At 44.9% G+C, this 25,244-nt stretch overlaps 1 protein-coding gene across 2 annotated transcripts in view; it reads left to right on the top strand.

The window, feature by feature from the left end:
- Positions 1-1,273: 1,273 nt before the first annotated feature.
- Positions 1,274-25,244, top strand: part of GRHL3 (grainyhead like transcription factor 3) — a 49,417-nt gene continuing 25,446 nt past the window's right edge. The window contains exons 1-6 of one of the 2 annotated variants that reach the window (XM_081204069.1): positions 1,274-1,439; positions 18,967-19,153; positions 20,834-20,895; positions 22,131-22,467; positions 24,097-24,176; positions 24,885-25,038. In XM_081204069.1, the coding sequence (XP_081060195.1) occupies positions 1,423-1,439; positions 18,967-19,153; positions 20,834-20,895; positions 22,131-22,467; positions 24,097-24,176; positions 24,885-25,038 (837 nt within the window). In that variant the 5' untranslated portion in view covers positions 1,274-1,422. Of the gene's footprint in view, positions 1,440-7,500; positions 7,625-18,966; positions 19,154-20,833; positions 20,896-22,130; positions 22,468-24,096; positions 24,177-24,884; positions 25,039-25,244 lie in introns of those variants that run through there. The other variant, XM_081204070.1, reaches the window with a different exon arrangement.

Raw genomic sequence — 25,244 nt, 5'->3', positions numbered from 1 at the left:
GATGCGGTCCAATTGTCTTCTCAGTCTGGCCCGTGGATGGTCTGGGAATCAGTGTGTTTTTACACAAGTAGAATGTGTGCTTTTATTTAAAATGCATCTCTGGGTTATTTGCGGGGCATAGGAATTCATTCATTCCCCCCCCCCCCAGAATATAGTCTGGCCCCCCACAAGGTCTGAGGGACACCACTGGCTGAAAAAAGTTGCTGACCCCTGCCTAAGGGGGTCTGGGAAAGACTCCTGGTTGGAAACTCTGGTGAACTGCTGTTGGGCAGTTTAAACCATAGGGAACTAGATGGATCGATGGTCTGGCTCAGTTGGTGGCATCTTCTGATGTCTCCCCTGAAAGGTGGCAATGATAACATCTCAAATCATCTGCCTTGATCACTTTGTAAGGCAGCCTTCCCCAACCTGGCCCCAACCCTATGTTTTGGACCACGGCTTCCCTCAGCCCCAGCCAGCTGCAAGCTGAACTTGCATACACAAGAGAGAATTTCATTCTGTGCAGCTTCTCTGAACGAAGTACTTTAAGGGTGGGAAAACTTGTCTTTAGTAAATGACAAAAGGCAACAGACTTTTTGACCCCTTTGGCATCACCTTTATTTGAAAAATGTATGCATTTGTTTATATATTGTATGTCAGTTTGAAAAGCAACCAACAAGTTTAACAACAACAAAAAACAATAACAATAACAATTATATGTCCACCAGTACAGAATAGTTGACAATGTGCATGAAAAATGTACCAGGATTTATTTATTTTTAGTCATTATCTTTTTAAATTAAGTTATCAATAAGTGTTGGTACAGACTGACAGATGCAAAGCATTTCACTGAATCACTATAAGAAGACAACAAAACAACACCGCACATATTGTCCTACATATTCATGATTTTTTGTTCCTCGCAGACAAAAGACCCCCCCTCCCCTCTCTTTCAAGAGTAACAGGTGGACAGCCTCACCCTTGCACTGTCTAAAAATCCAAAATTCCTGACAATGAACACAAACCCAAAAGATTCCATAAGAGAATCCACAACACTTTTTTTGGTCTTCCATCTTTTTGCCCTCCAGGAATTTTCCTTATTCTTTTGCCTCCTCACTCATTCCTCCCCCCCCCCCAGCAATATAAAGGTAGCTCCTTGTCTCAGCAACTGGCTGCTCGGGTTGCAAAGGGTTAACCCTTGCACCTGCTGAGGTGTACCTGTCTTCTGGCACCTGTCTCCTCCGGCCAATCAGAAGCAAGCCTCGAGAGACCTTACCTGTCAGCAGAATGCCTGCACCACACATAAACCTCTAACTTGAACCCAACTCTTCACTTTCCAGGTGATGTCTCTGTTTAGAAGACGGTATTAGTAGAGGTTAAAAGAGGTGGAAAAATATCTGAAGATCTTACTGTTGGCGAGGGAGTGGAAAACGTTGGGGGAACATGTCTAATGAGATCGAGTAAGTTAATTGCTTTTTATTACTTTGAGCGATCGCGTTTTTCAGCGGAGACAGATTTTAAGGCTTCCCACTTGTGCTGTGATTTAAGGTAGCCACTTCTCCAATGAAAGTTCTTTAAGAAAGAGCTGGGAAATTCAGTCTTTCCGCCTTCTTGCCTAGCATTCTTTGATGTCCTCCTTAATAGCAGCAAACCTTTAGGCTGTGTGATGCTTTAATGCGCTGTTTATTTTACTTCTAAAAAGAAGAAAAGTCGGTAAAATCCAGCCGAAACTGAACCCTTTTTAAACAAACTTGTGCGGTGGTGGGTGGCAGCCAAGGGAGCGTGCTTGACTTCCGCGCTGAAATAAACTGAAAGTATTTAACTTCGGCTGGATCGTGTCCTAACATTCTAAATTCTGGGGGAGAAATCGCAAGTGAAGGAAGTGTCGCCTGTTTCCTTCGTCTCCCTCCTTCCTCGGGATGTTTAGTGCGCGGTTATTTTCCCAAGGAGGGTTCTTATTGGTGTGTGTCCGCTCTAGGATACGGTTTCCCTTTACCGCGATCTTTCAATGAGGTTTCCCCTGGATGTGTGTAATTTTCGGTAGACTGATTTTATAGACACAGTGGGATATGGAAAGTGGTTCTGGGTTGAGTGTGTCTCTGCGTGTTCGTGCGCGCAAGGGCTGTCTGTAGTTCGTTACCAAATGTTGATGAAAACACAGCTGTGGGGAGAATCTTGTGGCACCTTGAGGTCTAGCACGTTTATTAGGCAAGAGCACTACATCAAATGCTTATGGAAAATCGCACTGCCAGAAGTCCGGAATGGAGGGACACTCCTCTAGGATCATTTTAGGACCCGCTCTAGTTGCAATTATGATTTGTTCTTAACGCTATATTTTATATTGATGTAACTCACCTTGTGACCTTCTAGTGAAGGGTGGGTATTTAAAATTAATCATAATAATGTCATCTGAAGTCAAAGGGAGATGTCCTAGCAGACTTGAAGCTTGCTTGCATATGATTCACCCCTAATTACTTCAGTAGCAGAACTGAGTGATGAAAATTAAGACTTTTTAGTTACAGTCAGACCCAGGAAAGTATTATGTGGGATATTATTGACATTTTCCGTTGGAAAGATACGTTTGGTATCACGTTTAATTCCCAGATCTGAATTTCATGATTTCATCATTGATGGATGTGGGAAGATGTGCTCTGAAACAGGAGACACCTATTATGTTCAACAGAATTCAGTATTGTGCTCTTTCAGATGAGGAACATCTGGATATTTTCCTTTGCATGGGTAGCTGTTAAACCTAAAGAATAGGAAAAGCTTTCCTATTGGACTAAAGTTTAGTTGAAGGAATGTGAGAGCTTTCAGGTTGTGCAGTGACTCTTAGCTGGCTACTTTCCATTCAGCCTGACAATAGGCCATATGCAAATCACAATTGATTCCTCTCCCAAAAATGTAATTATTGCTTCAGATAGAGTGTGGCCACCTTCAGGGTTCTGAATGCGCAATGCAAACGCATCTCCTTTCAAACACAGAATCTCCTGTGGCCACCAGGGGGTGGGGCACAATGAGGCTATGCCTTCAGACTACTATGCCCGTGTACACATTACTGGTTTGAAGTACAGTTTATGGGGGGGGGGTAATGTTCCAGGAATTGCACCTAAAGCCAAAATCGCACCTAGTCAAAACACATTGGGTTCAATGGCAGCTGGAATTGCCAAAGTCTTTTCCCTGGACACCCCTCCCCATCTTTCCACCCCCTTTAAAAAAAAAAAAAATCTGGCAAGCGTGCAAAGCTGAATGTGCAAAAGTTAAATGTGCATAAGTTTAGGGCTTACTGTACAGCTAGGTCTTCTCAGTTTAGATCAAAGCTGGGGGTGGGGTGGGGTGGGGTGGGGGGAGGGATTCATCAAAATGGGATATTTCACAATAAACCACAGGATAGATACAGATTGTGACTGATGTGTGTACATTGCTTCCCAAACCAAGAGTTGGCATGTGCTAGATGTGTACACACAGCCTATATCTTGCACCGACTCTCAATTCACTAGTAAAAACTTATTGTACTGCTTTTCCCTCCTTGGTAAACGTATTTTCTTGAGTTAGCTTGTTCATTTGTATTTTGAAAGATGAATGGTGTACCTGATTGCCTGTCTGTCTGTGCACACAGTTGCCCTTAGGTTAGGGCTGCTAATTTTCTCTCCTAGAATTGCTCTTGTGTCTTTAATAGCAGCTCATTCTAAACAAGTGGAGTTTTTGCTTCAATTGAGATGAAGTCATGGGAACAGCTTGGTTCATTTAATTTTTTGTGAACAGACTACAATTTATGGCATAGAAGCAGGGCCATGGAACAAGCTGGCAACCCCATTTTAAGGCTCCTGTGTGTCTTCTATTTTAAGAAACAGGCCTCACTCTCTTTTGTAATGGGAGTGACTTCCCCGCATACCTGTCATTGGAAGTGCATTGTATTTTATGAGGAAGGTCCCAGGTTCAATCGCTGGCATGTAAGTCTACAGCTAGGATTGAGAGAAAACTCTATATCAAAAATCCTGGGCAGCTGCTGCCAGTCAGTGTAGACAATATTGTTAGATGGACCAATGGTTTGGCTCAGGAAAAGATGGCTTCCTGTGCTCTCTCTTATTGCTATTTTAATGACTATTTTATACCATTTTATGTGAACCACCTAGATATTTTTTGATAAGTGGTACATAAATAATGCTATACATTTTAAAATGGCTCTAAGTGTCTCTTTTTAAGTGTCTTGCATGTGTAATTTCAGCAGCCTTACAGAAAATCTACAATTTTTCCTTTGTTACTACAACATTGGGCAAAAAGATTCCTACATTGCAGTGGGTTGGACTAGATGACCCTCGTGGTCCCAACTCTACAATTCTATGATTCTATAACTCTCCCCATCTGTGCATGCAAGCTTTCCACACTTTCTCTGGTCATCTGGTCATGGCATGAAGTAGGTTGTTGCCTGCTTGCATTTCTAGTTTGTGCTAGAAATTGATTTGATCCTGATGCTTTGTTGCTGCTAAGTTCCTATAGCTGGAGGCATCTGTTGCATCTGCCTCTATGGTTCTAAGCAGTAGCTAGAGGGAAGTTTATAGATCAAAGGAACTTTAGCTTGCCTTAATTATGGCACCCGGACCAAATGCAAGTTGCCGGCTGTAAAATACTAGCTTGTGTGCAAGCTGTAAAATGTGTGCATGTGCACTCTAGTGGTATCATAATTGTCATCACTGCTGTTGCAGGATAGCCTGTGTACAAGGCACCTTATAAAGCGGGGCTGGGGGCTCTGTGCCCCTCCAGATGTTTCTGGACTACAACTCCCACCATCCCTGAACTACTAGTCATGTTGGCTGGGACTGAGAGGAGGTGGAGTCCAACAGGAGTCTGGAGGGCCACAGGTTCCCAATTCCTCTTCTAAAACAGCCTAACCAAAAGAGGATCCTGTTCTGAAGAACTGCCAATCAAGCCCATGTAATGAGCAGGTGTTTGGACACTTTCCTTTGTGAAGTCTTTGAATGGTAAAAGTTTGAGAGCCTTTCCTAAAATGGGACATAAGAAGAGTGCTGGATCAGGCCAATGGCCCACCTAGCCCAGCATCCTGTTCTCACAGTGGCCAACCATTTAGTTGTGGTCTTGGCTTTTATATACAGTTATACTGAATGGCAATTCAGACCAAAGAGATTGTGTGAGTCAATGTCCCAGCTGTTTCTGCGCTCCCTCAAAATTAATGGCTTTATTACTCCATCCTCTCTTCTCTTTCAAAGGAAGTTACTCACCTCTTTCTTTTGTGATGCTGAATGCTAATGGTTGGGGGGTTTTTTGGGGGGGAGGTGCTGTTTAAAGTATTTTCTGCTTTCTCTCCTGTCTTGAGAATTGTGGCTTCATTTGCTTTGATGCTTTCAGCTAAATGGATGCAAGTGAGCCTGTCTGCCACCTCTATTCTGTTTGAATTGTGTGGCTTATGCAGGCATGTGATGGGCAAACTTATTCCAAATGATTGATCAGGAGGATGATCAATGGCCAGACTTTATATGGGTTGGTTTTGACCTGAAGGCGTGGGCAGCAGAACTTTGGGAGAACTGCAGGTGCCTTCAAAGAGCACCTTCTTTGACAAGAGCAGAAGAGACAATGCCCTCGAGGTCAAAATCATTTGGGGATGGGCCCGGTTCAATAACCATTTCCAGAATAGCCAGGAGGGCTTTGAGAAAGGGATGAGCAAAAGTGAGAAATGAACTCCCTTACCAAAATGGCAGTTCAGCCACAGTGTTCATGTAAATTGCTTGTTCGAAACTTTGGAGTCCCCACAGCTACGGGCTTCTGGGAGGTACAAGTAAATATACAGACCTTGAGGAGGAAAGTGGCAAGAACCCCTGCCTCATACTTTGAAGGAAAGAAGTATCAAATTGTTTATGTATGTATTTTCTTAGGAATATTTTGTGTTATGTAACCCACTTGCAAGTTGTTGTTCTTTTAAAATTCAGCCGCTTATAAACCTTGTTGAAAACTAAATAAGACAGTATTATTTTGGGGGTAGGAGAGACCCAGAATATGGCTCGACATGGTAGCCCCTGTGCTCAGGCAATAATTTTCATTGCTGTTACCTTCCCACCCTTTCTCTGAAGCAGGGTTGGGGAACCTGTGGCCCTTCAAATATGGCCAGACTCCAGTTCCTATCAGTTCCCATCAACCTGGCCAATGTCCAAAACATATGGGGTGCCACAGGTTTCCTGTTTCCGCTCTAAAGAAATGTAGGAGGCATTCGTGCTTTCCCTGTTCCTCACAACATCCTTATGAGGTAGGAGGTTAGGCTGAGATGGTGACTGGCCCAAAGGACACAACGCTAAGCTTCCAGGGGGTGTTAACATCTGAACCTGGACCTTCATGCACTTCCTAGTCTAGACACTGCACCATGCAGAAGAAAGATGAATAGTGTTCAGCGTCCTTCTGAGACAAGGGACATAATTTGTGGCTCTTATGTCTGAAATACAGAACTGGAAAAAAAACTTGTGGAGATATGTTTTCTTCCTGGATTTCTTTTCACTAAATGAATTGGTTTTGGCACGTGGATGTTTAGATGAGCCCTTTTTTTGCAAAAACCTACCCAGTTAAGACACTCTACACTGACTTGTGTGAAGTGATGGCAGCCTACACCAGAGGGTGTGTGGAGGCTGTGAATAACCTGTGGCCTCCAGATGTTTTTGGACTCCCAACTCCCATAACCCCCAGCCCACATAGCGAACAGTCAGAGGTGACCTGGGCATGGAGCAGGAGGAGGTGGGGGCGAGCGAGGAGGTGGATCTGCCCCCTGAGGCAACCACCTCACCACAAGGGCAAGGAGGCCCTTTCCCATCACTCCCAGCTTGCAGTACTTTTCTATGAAGAAAGTTTACACATTCCGCTGTAATCCAGTGTTGAAAAAAATCCAGTAATGTACACGGGTGTGTGAGCTAGCCTATACTTATTAGGAAAACCAGGGCTGGCTCTGGCTGTCTGTTGTGAATTGCGTGCAGAGTTCATGAGAATCTAGATTGTGACAGCAATGGCAAAATGTGGCAGGAGATGTTCCAAAACTCTTTAAAGCTGCATTCCATTCACTGGAAAGAAAAAAAAAGTAGGTTGAAAAATAGCACCTTTGCATGTGATCCAACATGGGCTGCCTTTAAAGTGCAGGACCTCCCACAAAGAATCCTGGGAACTGTAGTTCTGTGAGGAGTAAACTACAGTTCCCATGATTCTATGGGGAAAAGTCATGTGCATTAAACGTGTGGTGCGCACATAGCCTCAGACAAAGCTTTTAACAAGCAGGGCCTTGTCAGCAAGCCAGAAGTGCGTCGAGGCAGCAGGCAGCCCTGAAAGAGTTAACCAAGAGCTGCTCCCTCCTGTGGTTTTGTGGTCGAAACCATGATTGCCAGGAGCAAATTTTTGTCATGCAACAAGGCGTGCTATTAAAATGTTGAGTTATGTTTTTGGTGAATGAAAAGGTTAAAGCCCTTCATTAAAGCACAGAAGGGCTGGTCCCTGCCGAGAGAGAGGGATCTGTTTTACAGTCACGCTGCCGCTGCTGGGTGTCGTTTTCCCTCTCTCTCCCTTTCTCGCTCTTATTTCAAACTAAATTTATACACAATTCTGTTTGAAGAAGATAGGAAGGTAGGGGCTTACAGCTGGACCTGGTTTTTTAAAAGTAAGTCCAGTTCCTGTTTTTCCTTAGCTGTATGCATTGGAGAAGAGTCATGTCTTAGTGGTAGATAATCAGCCTTGCAAGCAGGTAGGGGCTCTTAAGACTCCTGTCTGAAACCCTGGTTGCCAGCCAGTGTCCACAGTACTCAGCTAGGTGGACCAGGGAGAGCTGCCTATATTCCTAGGTTCTTCCTACGCTGTTACTGTGTGCCTAATGCCATGATTTTCCTTGCCAATTTAAGTTGAAGGCAGGGTGTTCTCTGAATTGGGGGGGGGGTCAGTGCATATAGTGCTAGGCCAGTGAACCCACTGACCAATGTCCAGTTCCCATAGGGTCACTTGGGCAGCAGCTGGGGTTGGAATTCTTGCAAAAAATACCCACCTCAGCAAATGGAATTCGCTTCGATCCAGCGACACATTTTTTACCTTCTCATAAAATAAGGCATGTTCTGCATAATTTAAGGCAGATTACCTGGACACTGGCTTCTGTGCTGCACACCATAACATTTCAAAGCACATAATCATGGGAGCTGTAGTTTGCTAAGGGTGCTGGGAACTGTAGTTCTTGGAGGGGCAAAGTGGAGTTCCCAAGATTCTTTGGGGAGGAATAATGTTCTTTAAACATTTGGTGTGAACACAGCCAAAGTGTGGAGCAACCGCCCATGCTTTGTAAAATTAAATCCCACCATGGGGGTTCAAACAAAATAAGAGAGTGGGTAGGTCACAGAAGACCGATACCAGCCCACCCCATCTCTAAATAATCAAATTTTTGCACTGGGGTAACCGAGATACTTTTTCCGATACCACTGTTTGTGCTTGTGAGGCACCTTGTGCCCCTTAAAAGCTTAATTTTAAGCAAGCCAAGAGCCAAATCTAATAAAAAGCTTTACAATGTTTTACAAGGATCAAGACTTCATCCAAGCCATAGGTGTGGCTTCTGGAAAAAAGCTTCCCCCCAGTACCAGGGTTGGAGCGGCCTTTTTAAATCCTGAGAATGTTCCCATGCTTTTAACATCTGTATTCAGGCTGAAATTCGGAAGGTGTAGCTTTCCTAGTTCAGAGTTCGATGCTTGCAAACGTTTTACAGAACTGAAATGATTTTTTTCACAATTTCAAAGCATTGGCTACATTTTTGGATTGAGGACTGACCTTCTCAATTCCAGACATTTTGAAATATACTTGTAAATTCCCCCTCCTATTCTCTCTCTCTTTTTTAAAGAAATCCCTAATATCAGCATCCAATTTTGAAGCAGGGGAACCCTTGAAGAATAGGATAAAAAATAAAATTTCTTCAACAAGTATATGCTAAACGAATTTGATTCAAGAATCCCCCCCCCATAAAATTAATTTCAGCTGTAACAATAAATTTTAGTCAGTCATGCAGCCTTACCTGTAACTTAGTTCTGGAATATGTGGAAGAGTTGCCTTTGAGTATGCATGGTGCCCCAGAACCCAGACCTAAATATCTGGGATTTGTAATTCAGAGTTTTATCTCTAGGTCTAAAGGTGTAGAGTTCAAAACGGATTGAGATTCTTAAAGGCATTTGTTTTGTTTAGACTTCTCTCTCTGTGTGTGTGTGTGTCTGTGTGTTAATTATTGTACAATTGTCTAAGTGTTTGCCTTGATGTTCCACCAGTAAACTATAAAACAACCACAGAAGACAATGAGAAGCAAGTACAAGGCTGGCTTTTAATAATGCTATTATTAAAAAGAAAAAAGAAAATTCTGGAGCTCCATGAAGCGTGATGCCATCATGTCACACAATCCGGTTTTAGAAGTTAATGCATCCCATGGCACTCGCCTAATAAATGTAAACCACCTGCGACTCTCTTGTTGTCACAGTTTGGAAATTGTACACTTAGTGCAATCTTATAAAGATTTTCTCAGAAGTGTTCAGTGGGCCTTACTGTCCAATAAGTAGGTTTGGGACTTTTGCCTAAAAGCTGTACCGACTTGCAAAGAGTTTGGTGGTAGAAGAAGAAGAAGAGTTTGGATTTGATATCCCGCTTTATTGCTACCCTAAGGAGCCTCAAAGCGGCTAACAATCTCCTTTCCCTTCCTCCCCCACAACAAACACCCTGTGAGGTGAGTGGGGCTGAGAGACTTCAAAGAAGTGTGACTGGCCCAAGGTCACCCAGCAGCTGCAGGTGGAGGAGCGGAGATGCAAACCTGGTTCACCAGATTACGAGTCCACTGCTCTTAAAAACTACACCACACTGGCTCTGGTAGGGTTCTGGACAGTCTTACTGCAGGCTGCAGGGAGAGGAAGCTCTATTTTTGACTGCCCCACCCTGCATAGACCTTCTTGCATGTGATAAATAAGAGCACCAGGGAGAAGTGGTGCTTCTTTCTGAGTCATGTGTCTAGAACAGGTTAGATGCTATGGCTCTAAACACTAAAGGGGAACCTGCACCTCCACAGATGTTCCTATATTTTTGCCATGTATGAAATTGCTGTTGGAGAAATGGATTCTGGTTTTGAAGTGTTTTGATCTGGGCCTTAATTTCAGTCTAGACCTGTAAGTCGGTTTCCTCCAAAGAATCCTTGGAACTGTAATTTGTTAAGGGTGCTGGGAGTTGTAGCTACAGTTCACACGATTCTTTGGGGGAAGCCATGTGCTTGAAGTGCACGCTATGGCTGTGACCCCAGTTGAGATGGCTCGCTTGCATAGATGCAGTGCAGCTTATTGGATTCCACATACAATGTGGCACCTGTGCCACTTAAATGGTAGCATGGAGGGGAGATGAGTGCCTTCCTTTGGAAATCCTGAGAAGCCTGATGAAATCTGGAGATTATCAGACCTTGAGGACAAGTAACCCTAGAGTCAACTCAGCAATGGCAGTGAGTGTGTTCCTATGCTGTTATCCCCCAGAACTGGGGAGAAACCAGAGTGTACATGAACACACACACACACACACACACACACACACACACACACAGAAGAGGCAATCATTCTTCTTCAAATCTTCACTTCTGTATTTTAGATGTGTGATGTGCACTCAGCTTTAGTGTGCTGCCTGAATCCCAGAATCATGACTTAAGTTCTCTCCTCCTAAATTACAATCTGCAACAACTGACCCTGATTCTGGGTTCAGACAACCCGCTCGCTTTGCCAAGCCTTGGCTTAGCCATCACACGTCACTCAGCTTAAAAGCTCAGGAAGGAGCAAAGCAACTTCAAGCTCCTCCTTGGGAACCAGCACATTCACACCAAGCCAAAGTTTGGCTTAGCATTACGTGCAAGTACAAACACTGTCGACTTGAAGTCACCCTCTACCTGTAAGGCTGTCTGGTCTGGATATAGGCTATACGGAAGAACCAAACCAAGGGAGAGCAGCAGGGCTTGGAAGCTGCCTGTCCACTGTTAGCCCTAGGGAGCAGAGTAAGGTGGACAGCATGAGTCACCTGGGCACAGCCTTCCTTGCTATGATGAGATGGACTGTATTTTGATACAAATTATACTAATTATTTATACATTTGCATTGATACAATTAGTATATGCGAATTTTATGAAAATGTTTCCTTGCTCCTTTTCCCTTGTTTCCTCTTTCTTTTTTTTGCAATGTATTATAGTCACCCGAACACAGGTTCATCACATGACCAGGTGGGGGCAATACAGACACCCCCCACCCTCTTCCGTTTTCCTTCTGGTTGCCATCTGAAAAGCCTTTTTCATTTTATTTATATATCCTGCCCTTTTGTTTTACAAAACCTTCAAGGAAGCTTATAATAATTGTGAGGTAATGATAGTAGAATCTTTTTTAAAAAAACAAACAACATGACTAAAAATCTGCAGTTATAGGAAAGTTAAGAAGTCTGAACCAAGTTAAAGATCTTCATATGGTGCCAAAGGGCAGAAGAGTACCAGGCAAGCCTCCTTATTGAGAAGAAGGTCCATAAATGGGGTGCCCATCACTGCAAAGGCCCTTCCCTGGCCACCACCCCCTGCTTGTCTTCTAAAGGGCCTCAGGGGACCACGGCCGTGTCTTGGCTTAATAAAACATGCTGGCATGTGAGCAGAGTGCACACAGCCCTGATCACTCCTGGAAGTGAGTGGGTGTGAGTGGGTAAGCAAACCAGGAAGGAAATGACCTAGTGCTAAAGCCAAATCTGGAACCATGGTTTGTTGCTCCCTCACAGACCATGATCTGTAAGCCAACAACAAACCATGGTTTCAGACTACCTGGTGCTCGTGAATCATTATGGTGAAACGAACCGCAACCTTGAGTTTAGTGGACATGATGCTAGCTAAGCGATCCTCTTCTTAGTGTGTCAGCAAGCACAGTATGCCTTATTAATCCAATAGCCTTGACTTACTGTTCTGTGTGAAAGCAGCCGTTCCTAACCATGCATGTTTGAGTGGGAGCTAATGCTCTTTCACTCAGATAGATAGATAGATGATAGATAGATATTCTTAAAAGGAGGTGGGCTTTTTTTTAACTGTAACTTGGATGGCACATCGCTTTCTTCCCAAGCAGGGAGAAAGGGCCACCTTGTCTGTGTTGCAAAACTGTGGGTTTTCCCACCCTGACCCCACCCACTTCAATCTCCCCCTTTTAGTCTGACAGCTACACAAAAGAGAACAAGCTTGTAAAAGAAAGAAGAAGAAAGTTTGTTTAACCACACAGAATTGCCCACAGACAGAGAAGTCAAGGATAGCATGACAAATACTGCAAAGTGAGTGGGTGGGGTAGGAGGGTGGGATCGCTGCTTAGAGAGGATTTGGGGGCATTTAAAAAAGGGTGAGGTGCTATATTGGGGGTCAGGGGTGCAGGGAACCACAATCTGTCGCAGAGTACCTTCCCACTTACATCATTCAGCCCCACAACACAGAGACGTGGAGAGTTTTGTTATTCACATTTGGAATTAATGCAGAGAGTTTGCAACTCTGGGCCCCTTGGAAGAACTTTTTTTAAGGCGTGAATGTGGGGGGGGGGACCTCCTGCACATCTTATTCTATATTAACGTTTTGCTGAAAGGTAGTACAGTATATACCAGTAAATATTCTACATGAATATGAATAATGTAACCAGTGGAAGCTGGTACCTGTTCCAATTGTTTGGGCTGGGAAGTAGAGCCAGAGTCACCACTGGACTGGTGTTAAGTAAGGGGGCAAGCAGACAGGGGCTGGTGGGACAGCACCTCCCTCACCCTAGTGGACCAGCCCAGCCCCCACTGAATGTAACAATCTAGAGTACAGCCTAGCTGTTCAGTAAGGCCACATCACCAGGGATGATGGTGGTGGCCTTTGCAGGGCTGGAGGGATATCAGGAGGAAGCTGACTGGGCAAATAGGGAAAGTGAGGAAAAGATGCTCTACCCTGTGTACCATTAAGTCTCGAGTCTAAGGCTGTATACAGATTGGCACGGTGAAGTGTTCCTCGCCCTGCTGCCTTTCAAGTTGCTTTCTCACACCAGAGAAGGGCATGTCTCCACCCAATGCACATTGCTTGATTTCCTGCGCTGAACTCCTGTTCAATGAAGCTGCCCGCTGGGCCATGGGCTGGAATGTACACACCTCAAGCTGAACTGCAGCTGCTGTTCTCAAATTGGATGGAAGCTGGTTTGAGGGAAGGCAGTATTTCCCCAATAAACTACAGGGTATCTATGGATTGTGGCAACGCCATGTGTTCTCTGCTTCAAACACCAGTGGTGAGGGCACACCAGAGCTGGAGTAAAAATGGCAATCCGTACGCAGCTTAAATTGCTGAACCACATCACTGCGTCTGCAAGGCTCTTGCAAACCTACACATCTCTCCTCTGATCCTGTGCGTGTGTCCTGATCCTGTGTCTACCCTTGTGCACACCTACCCCACAAAGATCAGTGGTTCCACGCTCCTGAGAATATGTCGTAGCTGGGAGCAAATTGCTTATGCACATTAGTTCATGCTGTAACTGTGGGGAGATGCTGAGCATGCATGCATTGCTTTGTCAGCTTAAGATACAGCAGCAGACTGCGGGGAGCCTAATTAAAAAATAAATAAAGGAGAAGGGAAGTCCAGGCAAGGCTTGGAGAGAGCCCATCCCTGGGCTGAATAGCCCTGCTGCTGATTCTCTGCCCTCCCCCTTACTCCTTTTCATGTGAATATTTTGGATTCAGTCTGGCTGAAGGTTCTTGTCTGAACAGGATTAAGCAGAGTTGATGGTGGTGAAACCTGAGTCATCCTAACGTGTGCTCCTTGGAGACAGTGGGGCGGCACTGAAGGGGAGGGAGGGCTGCGTGAGAAAATTTAAAGACAACGAAACTTCCACACAAAAAAAAGCATGAAAAAAACCACCTGTTGGTGTTTTTATGCAGTGGGTGAAACTGATGAGCATTAGTGCCATCATGTCCCGTTGGGAGAGGCTGGTGGGGAAGGGGCAGGTTTCTTTGCTCAAGAATGGGGGGGACGTAAGCTTTTGCTCTTAGGCACTTCAGCTTGGATTTCCCTCCTCCTTTCTTCTGATAACCATACTTTGGGAAAGGGGAAGCAAAATTCTGGAAAGAATAATAAAAAGAGACCCGAAGGGCCATCTAGTCCAACATTACATTTTTGCTGCCATAGTGAAAGCATAAAAGCAAATAGATTTTTTCCTAAACATATTGCTGAGTATGCACATCAACATGCCTGCTGTGGCCCTATAGTCGCCCCAGCTTCTCTTTTTTTCTTATAGGCCTCTGCTCTCCTGCTTTTAAACAACAGCTTCACTCGCAGATAAAATCTAGTGATCATTGTCAGCTCCAAGTTGTAAATAAAACTTTTTGCAGGCAGAGCTGCTCTGAAAGGCATAGGATCATCCCAGGCTGCAACTGCTGCTGCTGTTTTTCCCAGTCACTTGACAGTGCTTAGTGGTCCTTGTTGATTAGACATTCAGAAATAGTTAGATGATGCTGGCTGATAACCACGGAGATGGTTTTCTGTTGCCTGTGATGACTTGGTTGCTTGAGCCACCTGGGTTTCTTTGGCCTGGGGCTCTTCAAACTTGGTGCCTCCTAGTATTTCCTGTTGTTGCATTCTCTTCAGCTGTTTACTGATTCTAATGGCCAGGCTACATCCATCATACATAGCGTAGGTGGGGCAGGCGGGCTGTTTTCTCACTAGATCTCTGCCCGTGCAGGGATGGCATTAATAATCTGGCTCTCCACATGTTGCTGGACCAATTCCCATCAGTCCCAGACAGCATGGCCAGTAGTCAGGGATGAGGGGAACTTAAATCCACCCAAGGTCTGGCAAGCCAGAGCTTCTCCACTCCTGATTCTGGCTGAAGCACTGGCATTCCCACCCACCCCCCAACCCTAGCAAGTTGGCTGTCAGGCTTTATGAAAGGCCATAGGGCCTTTGCCATCAAGATGATGAACTGGTAAGCTAAGCAAGCAGTGAGAGTATCCCTATTCCAAGAAGGCCACATTAGGCCTTAGTGATTCCTGAGGGCCACTGTGGCTGTAAGCATTCCAACTGGCTCTCTTTCCCCCCATGAGGTAAATTCATTGTGTTGTATCCCAGTAAGTTCCACTCAGAATAAACCTGCTGAAATTTATGGACCTACATTGGACCACATCTGCACTTATACACTTAAAGCAGCATAATAGCACTTTAAAAAGTCATGGCTTCCCCCAAAGAATCGTGGGAGTTGTCGCTTGTGAAAGGTGCTGAGAGCATACCCGCCAACATTTCTCCAATGAAAATAGGGACGTCCCATTCTATATTGATAATTTTACTGTTTATACCCCACACATCTTACTGGGTTGCCCCAGCCACTCTGGGCAGCTTCCAACATATATACAAACATAATAAAACATTAAACATTTTTTAAAAAAACCTTCCCTATATAGGATTGTCTTCGGATGGCTCGTGGGTCAGATAACTTCATACCATCCAACATTTCTCCAATGAAAATAGGAGACATCCTAAGGACATTCCAGGATCAAATCAGAAACTGGGATGGCTTCTCTAAATCAGGGACGTCCCTGGAAAATGGGTACACTTGGAGGGTCTGTGAGAGTTGTTAGGGGATTCCTATTCCCTTTACAGAGTCACAATTTTCAGAGTTCTTTAGAAAGAGCGATTGATTGCTAAGCCACTCTGACAATTGTGGCTCTTTGAGGGGGATACAAGGTTTCCTCACAACCCTCAGTCCCCTTAACAAACTACAATTCCCAGGATTCTTTGGTGGAACCTTGACTATTTAAAGTGGCGTGATACTGCTTTAAATATAAAGCTCAAATGGGGTCTTGGTCATGTCCATTAATTTCAATGGCTCTACTCTAAGTAGGGCTAATATTGGAGACAACTCATAGAAAAGAGAAGGAAGGAATTAGATGAGCTCCTTGGAGGGGAAATATGCCTTGAACTAGCGGGAAAATAAACCTCCCCACATATAGTAGCCCAGATCTTAGGGTTTTCCAAGCTCTCACAGAAAGGTGGCTCCTGGGCTGGTGGGTGACTCATCCCAGCCAGTGGCATCAAACTAGACTTGCCTTAAAATGCCCGTCCACTGTTCAAGACTGTTATTAGCCAGTAAGTAATAGTTGCTGTTTGATTCTGGGACAGTGGAGTCAACAATGATCTGAGAAAAACTTCTGCCCCTGAGGCGATGGTGCCTCTGAAAAGTGCGCTAGTGCCCAAGGGTGGGGCTTAGCAAGGATTTATTTGGCTCTGTCCCCTCTGGCAACGGAGCTCTTTATTTGTTCTGATTGTCCTCTTCCCCATTAGCTCCTCTGAAAAGAAAAGCTCCAAGGAGGAGGTTCTCTTCCCCATGTTTATCAGGGGCAGGGGCGGGAGGTGAGGTAAATGTGAGAGCCTCAAGATCTATGGCTATGTAGAGGTTTGAATCTGAGTCTCCCAAACCCAAAACTCTGTTCACTACTAGACCCTTTAAAGCAGTGGCTTTCCCCAAAGAACACTGGGAATTGTAGTCTGCTAAGGGTGCTGGGAGTTGTTAGGAGACCTCTATTTCCTGTCATTGCTGCCTGACGCACTGCACCTCTCTCCTACACAGATATTACAAGGGGTCCTCCTTTACATTTGGGCTGCTTTCGCCCTCCCCCAAAAAACATTCCATAACTTACTTTTTGGGGAGGCTTAAAAAAAGAAAGAAAGACAGCTCAGAGTTCAGGGAACCTGCTGGAAGCACCAGTAAAAGTCTTCATGGGCCCCATGGCACCACCCACAGGAAGCGAGATGGCAGCCCCTGACTATACATCTAGCTACAACATTATTGGGCAGGTGCGCATACACCCCATTGTTGGGACTGCCTACTTCTATTTTCAAATGGACATGTTGCAAAATAATATGGAATGAGCATTTATTTTCAGAATAAAACCAGTTTGTTAGGGGCAAAAAATATGCAATAGATCTAGATTGTGGGGGGGGGGGGGGACAAGTACTCAAGTTTCCATTGATTCCAGAATAAAATGTGTGTTCACAGCTTTGATGCTGGGTTTCTCCTCACACTTGGTTAGCCCTTCATCAGCTGTTCCACATGGAACTGAATTTCATTTGTATGATAAAACATTTCTGTGCAGTCTTTCTGTTCCCAAAGAGACAGCTAGCACATTTCATCTTGGACAGATTTCAAAGTCTAAACATGATTGTTGTTCAGAGATGTGTGTTTACTTAATACCTTCTGATTTTGGAGTTGCCTTGGTCCCATCCCATGCCTTTGGGGTGGGATGTAAATCCCAGAAACCGAAATATCAGCAGAACATTTAGGCAACTAAAGTCAAAAGGGTAACAAGCCCAGATGTGTTGGGTTACTCTGTTCTCATGAATCCCCCTCCCCCTTCCCTCTATTTCATAATATTCCTGAGGAGCTGTTCCAGGCTTTTGTTCATAGTTAATATGATTAATCCTGAAAACGTCATGCTGCGCAATCTATATAATCATAACTCCAATGCAAATATAGAGGATGCAAATAAGCCTGAGAGGGAGAGAGATTGTCAGAGCTGAGCCATAGGTTACTGAATGGGAACCAGAAACTAGGGGACAGGACCAGAGGACAAGCCAAGCGTCAACCAAAACCTACCATTGCCCAAGTTAAATCTCAGCCTGAACAGGAAGCGTTGGAGCAGGCGTGGGAAACCTTTCTCAGCCTGAGGGCCACATTCCTTTCTGAGCAACCATCCCAAGGGCCACATATCAGTGGTGGGTGGAGCCAGAGGCAAAGTGGGTGGAGCAACAAATGTAAATGTGATCTTGGTACAGTAGGCTGCTGTCTCACATCCACACCGTACACTTAAAACACATTATTTCCTTCCAGAAATCCCGGGAACTGAGCTACAATTCCCAGCACCCTTAACAAACTAGAGTTGCCACAATTCTTTGTGGGGTGGGGGGAGCCAGGTGCTTTAAATGGGTGGCGTAGATGCACAGAGAGACAGATCTTGGATGAAAACCCAGTGGAACATTGACTTTTATCATTTTCTATTTTAAAAAAAATTATTACACTGTACCCTCCCATGCTGTTTGCTTTTTCTTTTTAAAAACACTTTCAATTCACAAAATAATCCTCAAAGGGCATAATCTACTGGGACGTTGCCATGATTGGCTTCCAAATTGTTTCTGGGCACAATTCAAGGTTCTGGTTTTAGCCTATACAACCCTATATAGATTGAGTCCAGGATGCCAGAAAGATAGCTTGCTCTCATATGAACTGGTCCACCATTAACCTCTGGATACCCTAGCCTTTAGCAGTTAAGTGGACAGCAACTGGAGAAAGGGCGTTACCATCAAGAAGTCCCCAACTGTGAAATATTCTCTGTAGAGAACCTTTGCATCATTAGCTTCCATGCTGCCAGATTTCTTCCTTGATTTCCCCAGGTTTTTAGTGAAAGATATAGTATTGCTGGTCTTGTTCCTGCTCCTCCTGTCGCAGATGGTTTTATTGTTGGCCTACTCTTTATTTAATTATTGTTATTGTTCTGTTTTGTTTCAAATTGCTTACATTTTTTGTTGTGAAAGATAGGGTAGAAACATGCTAATTGATTCAGGGCTTGGCTCCGGAGCTAGGGCTGGACTCTATGAAAAATATGAAGTAGGAGTAATCATGGGTTTACCTGTTTATAGTAAAAAAACAAGAAATCCGCCCTTCCGTCCAATTTAAACTCAATTAGGGTAGCTCAGAATTATAAAATAAAACGATGACAACACAACAAATTACCATAATCTTTGGCTGGGAAGAAAGACAAAAAACGGGATGAGAAGACCAAAGTTTCCTCCTTTCACTGATACAATCAGGTTTTTGTCTCTCGCCCCCAGCATGTGCAAATGTTTTGCAAAAGGAGAGGAAAAGATGAAATTGCACCCTTTTTTAGCTTCCCCAGGAAACATGCTAGAAATAAACCTTCTGCTCTGTGCTTCCCACCCAGTTTTAGGTCTGTGCGCTTTCTGAAGAATGACGGGATGGGCTTCCAGAAATACCCCTATGCGAATGAAGACGAGGCTTGGAAGAGCTACCTGGAGAACCCTCTGACAGCAGCCACCAAGGCTATGATGAGGGTTAATGGTGATGACGACAGCGTGGCTGCCCTGAGTCTCCTCTATGACTATTACATGGTATGAAAAGCGGCCAGCGTGACTCAAGGCCCCGAAAATGACATTTCCTGCCGTCTTCCCCCACCCACACCTAACCATGTGATGGCTGGGGCTGGTATAGAATCATAGAATTGCAGAACTGGAAGGGAACCCTGAGGATCATCTAGTCCAACCCCCTGCAATGCAGAAATATTCCACTTTCCCATATGGGGATCGAACCTGCAACATTGCCATTATCAGAACCACACTCTAACCTACTGAGCTATCCCCATTAGCAGTTGTAGTACAAAACATCTGAAAGGCACCAGCTTGGAGCAAGGCTGGTTTATTGTGACCCTTTAAGTTCTTCACAGGGAAAAGGCCTGTACAGTGGCGTAGCGTGGGGGGTGCAGGGGGGGCCGGCCGCACCGGGCGCAACATTTGGGGGTTAGGGTTAGGGGGCGCAAATCCACGGGTTAGGAGGCGCAAATCCACGGGTTAGGGGGCGCAAATTACTTGCCTTGCCCCGGGTGCTGACAACCCACGCTACGCCACTGGGCCTGTAAACATGACCAGGTTACTTCAGGTTGAGTATTCTTGGCCTGTGATAACTTTGTGGTCCTTACCATGCCCCACCAAGCAGTAACAAGAACTTCACCACAGATCAGGTGGCGATGGTTGTTGTCTATAATCGCCCTGTTTGGGTCACAGCCACACTATACCTGTGAAGCACATGGCTTAGAATTATAGAACTTTAGAGTTGGAAGGGACCCAAGGGCCATCTAGTCCAACCCTCTGCAATGAGGGAATCTCAGCTAAAGCATCCATGACAGATGGCCATCCAACCTCTGCTTAAAAACCTCCAAGGAAGGAGAGTCCACCACCTCTTGTGGGAGTCTGTTCCGCTGCCAACAGCTCTTACTGTCAAAGTTTTTTTCTGAATGTTTACAAAAATCTTGGAACTGCAATGTGTTTAGGGTGCCGGGAGTTTTAATTCTGTGAGGGGTAAACTTTTTCCTTGCAGAACTACGGCACCACTTCTGTGGCGAAAAGCCCCCAGGACAACAGGAAAAGCTCATAGGACCACACTTGTGGTGAAAAGCAGTGCAAAAGTTGCATAAATAAAGGCAAAATTGCAATTCCCAGGGTTCCCTGAGAAGAGGGAATGGCTGTTAAAACAGTGTTGATATGCTCTCTCAGATGCCTGGATCTCAAAGAAGGAAGGAATCCCATTCCACGCTTCTGTGTCCACACAGAATAAGCAGACATCTTGTCTGACCAAACAGATTTGCTATGCAGCAGAATCACTAATAATCACGTGTTGGCAACACATTTGTTGTTCATTGAGAAAGGATGCTTTTCCTGGCATGGATGCGAGAGGCAGGAGATTATTATTATTATTATTATTATTATTATTATTATTATTATTATTATTATTATTTATATTATTATTATTATTATTATTATTATTATTATTATTATTATTAATTTAATTCATTCATTCATTTAAGAACTGCTTTCTATGAAGCATCTCAGAGCAAGTTCACAAATATAAAGATATATAAAACAATCGCCCTGGGCCATGGGGGAGGGGACGTACTGACACTAAGGAAATGGGGAAATTAAAGCATAGTCAACCTATTTTGACAGTAGCTAACCCAGAAGCGTCTCTCTCCCTACCTGTTATTCAGGGAACATTTCTGTTTTTTGTTAACTTGACAGGTACCAAAGGAGAAGAGGATCCTTCCGTCTGGGACAACGGGGCGCAACGAACTTGGGAAGAGGTGAGAGAGAATCCTGCCCTGGGAGACCTCCAGAGTTTGCAAGTGCAGGGAGTCAGCTTGTCTCGTGACTAACTAGCTTTCAAATACCTGCCCAGCAAAGGGTTAAAAACATTAAAAATGGGGGAGGGGCAAGAGATCCAGAGCCCAAGCTACTATACCTTTAAAGCACATCCCCTCATTGCAAGAATCCTGGGAACTGTAGTTTGCCCTCACCGAGCTATAATTCCCAGCAATCTTAACAAATATAGTTCCCAGAATTCTTTGGGGTGCTTTAAAATGTATGCTTGCATGCACGAGGCCAAAGACTCGGCCTCCGCATGCCTCTGCTACCCACCCAAAGTCACTCTGAATGTTTTTGAAATGGTATACTGCTTCTGGAAGACATCAAGGCCCTGACTTTGGCATGTCTTAAGGGGGAGTGAATTCCATAGCTGGGGGACAGGAACTAAGAATGCCTCTCTGGACAGCCTTCAAAGATCTGATCTTGGTGCATAGATGTTGTGATTCAAAAGACTGTTCCTGGTTGATCTTACAGGTTTGTGGTAGGTCAGTGCTGAAGGTGGCCATGGGTATTCTGGACCCAGGCTGTCAGCAGCACTTTTAAACGGAGCTGGCGCAGCAGACCCTGGAGCACTGGTTCAAGAAGTGTGGGGCTCCAGAATATGGTTCAGTAGGACCCCCTTCCTCCTCTCAAATCCCCTTTATTCTAGCCTGAGGGGGATTGAACTTCACCCATGTCCCCCATGGCAGAGGTAGCAAAGGACAGAAAGAACTAGGAGAGAGAGGCTCGCCGTGGCCTTTTTCTGCACTGAACGTGAAGGTGATAAGCCTGCTTTTGTTTCAACTGCTTCCAAATCGAGCAATGTACTCCCTTTCATCCTCCTTGGCTTCCGTGCTTTTCAGATAACCCTCCCCGAAATAAGTTAACAGTCGGTTGGCATCTTTCAGTTTAGTCCCTCAATTCCTGGACTCTGTGTACCCCTGAGATATGTGTTTTTACATGCCTATTTCTGAACCGTTGCAGCGGGGTCATCGTGAATCGTGGGCACTGCCCAGTCCCACAAGGGCTGGGTGGGGAGCGGTTAGATTTAACTCTTTTCCTTGCTTGGAAATGATGAACTTCCCTTGCCCAAATAGTTGCCTGTGTTCTTTCCTTGTGCCTCAGGTGCAGATGAGTGACCAAATGGTCTTGCATTGCTAAGTATTCTTTTGTCTGGCTCCTCCTTCGCCTCTAGGCACTGCCACGGGATGGAGTACGAACCTGAGATTTCCTCCTTTGAAAACTCCACTCACATCATGAAGCTCCTGGCTGAAAATGTTTCCATGAACCAAGAGTATCTCGATGTGCCCAAGAAGAATGGCTTAGGGATGGAGGGCATCCCCTCTCCTCACAAGCCACCTGCCCTGCCTCCGGGCACCAGCAAGCTGGAAGCCAGTCCCGAGAACTATATGCTAACCTCGGGGGATGTGTATGACAACAGCTCGCTCAATTCCCTCTTTGACGCGATCCACGTGGCTCCGCCGCAACAGAGGTGGCAACCGGACAGCACATTCAAAGAAGACCCTCAGGAGGTCAGCACTGTGCCCCAGACCTCTGGGCTTGCCAAAACGTTTCTAGAACAAAACTCTGTGGTTCTGCCCATCTCTGGGCAGGATGTGACATGTATGGTATAAATGGGAGCAGCACAAATTGCACTAATTAAGCGAGCAGAGGGAGTGTCCCTTATGTGCCAAGTTAGCCGTCATTGAGATTCAACAGGATGAAGTGGCTTGTTTTGTTGGAAGCGCTTCTTAACATTCCCCCCATCAGCCCTTCTGCTTCCTGAAATAATCTTCTCTGCCTGTACGCAGGCTAGCCAGGCTGTCAGTCTTCTGTAGCTTACTGCCGAATTTCCACTTCCCTCCCTGCTGCTACATCAGGGCTGGTCATACGCAAAGCAAATGGTAGATGAAAGGAGAAGAGGAAGACTTAAACCATGTCCATCCCCAACAACCACTGTCTCTCCCATTGTCTCCATCTGCCACTAATGAACACTGCAATCACAACTACACCATACCTTTAATGCACTATTATACCACTTTAATAGTCATGGCTCCCCGCCTCAAAGAATCCTGGGAGCTATAGTTTGTCAAAGGGTGCTGAGAGTTGTGAGGAGACTCCTCACATAACTATAATTCCCAGCACCCTTAAGGTTCAGTTTCCAGATTCTTCATGGAAGCCTAAACTCCTAAAGTGGTAAAAGAGTGCTTTAAATATATTGACAATACTGTTGAAAAGTTGGCTAAGGGTGGGTGAAAAGGGATCTGCCATTCAAAGTTGTAGAGTTGACAGAGTGTCTTTCAATGGGGGCTTCTGGGGAGAAGTGTGTGTGTGTGTGTGTGTGTGTGTGTGTGTGTGTGTGTGTGTGTGAAGCCACTTGCTATGTCCTTTTTCACACGTCAGCACCTATGGCTCAGATGTTTTGCTTCACATCTAAAGTAGGAAGAGGAAATACATTGTAGCTTCTTGTTAATGCCTTACCTGATCAGGAAGTGGTTTGGGATGTGGTTCATAATGCATTCATTTGGCAAAACATCAACCTTCCCCGAGGTGGGAAATGAGGGATCCGAGAAGGCTATAGGTCATTCTAGGTACAGTATCTATAACCCCTGACTATTGGCTCTGCTGGCTGGGACCAATGGGAGCTATAGTGCAAAATATCTGGAAGGCACCAGGCTGGGGAAGGCTCTGCTTTATATCATGATCCTTCGCCACTTCCATCAAAGCCCTAGAATTTCCTTGCAAGGCTAGTTGAAAAAAATACCACTGAAGAGCTGGATTCTTGAATTCCCTCTCTCCTATTCAGGGCCTGATCCTATGGCCTTTAGTAGGCTCAGTGGATTAAGAGTAGCGGATGGATTCCAGCTGGGCATGATAACTTGTTTTTATTATTATTATTATTAGCCCTGCTTTTTGACAGCAGCCTAGCACAGTTCAGCAGCAAATGAAGCTTTTTCCTAGGACTTTTAGAAAACCCCCACCTGCTAAATTATTACATGTGGATAAAAATGTTGGCGAGGCATACGCCAGTTTTCAGAAAATTCAGAACAAATGTTTTGCCTTGATTCCAAATGGACCTGGATGGTGTTTTTATTTCCTTGAGTGAACTGGAATACAAAAGAATCCATATACAGCTGTCCTGATTTTGTCTCTCCCTGCAGTCGTTGATCTTCAATGATATCCTGAAGTCCCAGACAGATGCACCATGTTCAGAGAGTTATTCCGCCAATGATGCCAAGAGGTAACAGCAAAGGCTTTCTCAAATAATATGATTGAAATGTGTTTCGCTGAAGAAATGTTCCTAGTAAATCGAGGTGGAAGTTTAATGAGAGGGTTGTTCTGTCTCATACACACACCTGTTGGGCACTGTCACTGGTGAGAAGGGAGAATAACTTTGCTTGCTTAATCTGTGTGTTCCGTTTTATTTTATTTTATTTTTAACATGGACCCCATCCAGTCATCTGCTGGACAAACACATGAATAAATACATAGGACTATCCTGCCAGACACCTAGTTTGGCCTTCAGATACTTCTGTCAATTCACCATTTGGGTGAATAAGCCACTGTCCCACCTGCCTACCTTTTTACTTGCACCCAGTCCAGGGAGTCATAGAATCATAGAGTTGTAGAGTTGGAAGGGACTCCTGAGGGTCATCTAGTCCAACCCCCTGTGTCTTCCTCCTCCTCCTCAGTCTCAGTGTTGCCCTTGCAAAACTCACCAGGGAGGAAGATGGGGCGGAAAAGAGAATTAGTTGGCTCACCCTGCCATGGGCTCTGGCTCCACTTCCTGTTGGCCTCTCTGCCTTCTGCCCTTACTAGTTCCAATGGTCCCCAGCCGCCACTGGCTTCTTGTCTGTGTTTTGGTGCGTCTTGCAGAGTAAAATAGTATAAGTGGTTTATTTAATCTCTGCCTTCTCCCTCTCCCTCTTTTTTAATTGCTCCATTTAAGTGACTTTGAATATATGTTGGGATCCCCTAAAGCTATTCACATCAAATCGGGTGACTCACCCATGGCCTACCTCAACAAAGGACAGTTCTACCCAGTCACGCTGCGGACAGCTGCAGAAGCGAAATGTTTACACCTGTCCTCTAATAAAGTGAAGGTAAGTGATGTGCCAAGGACAGTTCCCAGCAATATATGATGTGGAACAGCTGAAACAATGGTGTTGGAGGTGGTTCCCCCCCCCCCAGTTTTCTGAAGCCAGAGATATTACAGCCAATCGCCATGGAGGTTTCAGAAATTATAGCATATGCTTTAAAGTAGAGGTCAGGGAAGTGCTGAGGGCTGCATTACCCAAGTGGAACTCAC

The sequence above is a fragment of the Podarcis bocagei genome (assembly GCF_964188305.1).
Source record: "Podarcis bocagei genome assembly, chromosome: 7".
Taxonomy (NCBI): Eukaryota; Metazoa; Chordata; class Lepidosauria; order Squamata; family Lacertidae; genus Podarcis; species Podarcis bocagei.
This window is presented reverse-complemented; position numbering and strand designations above follow the sequence as displayed.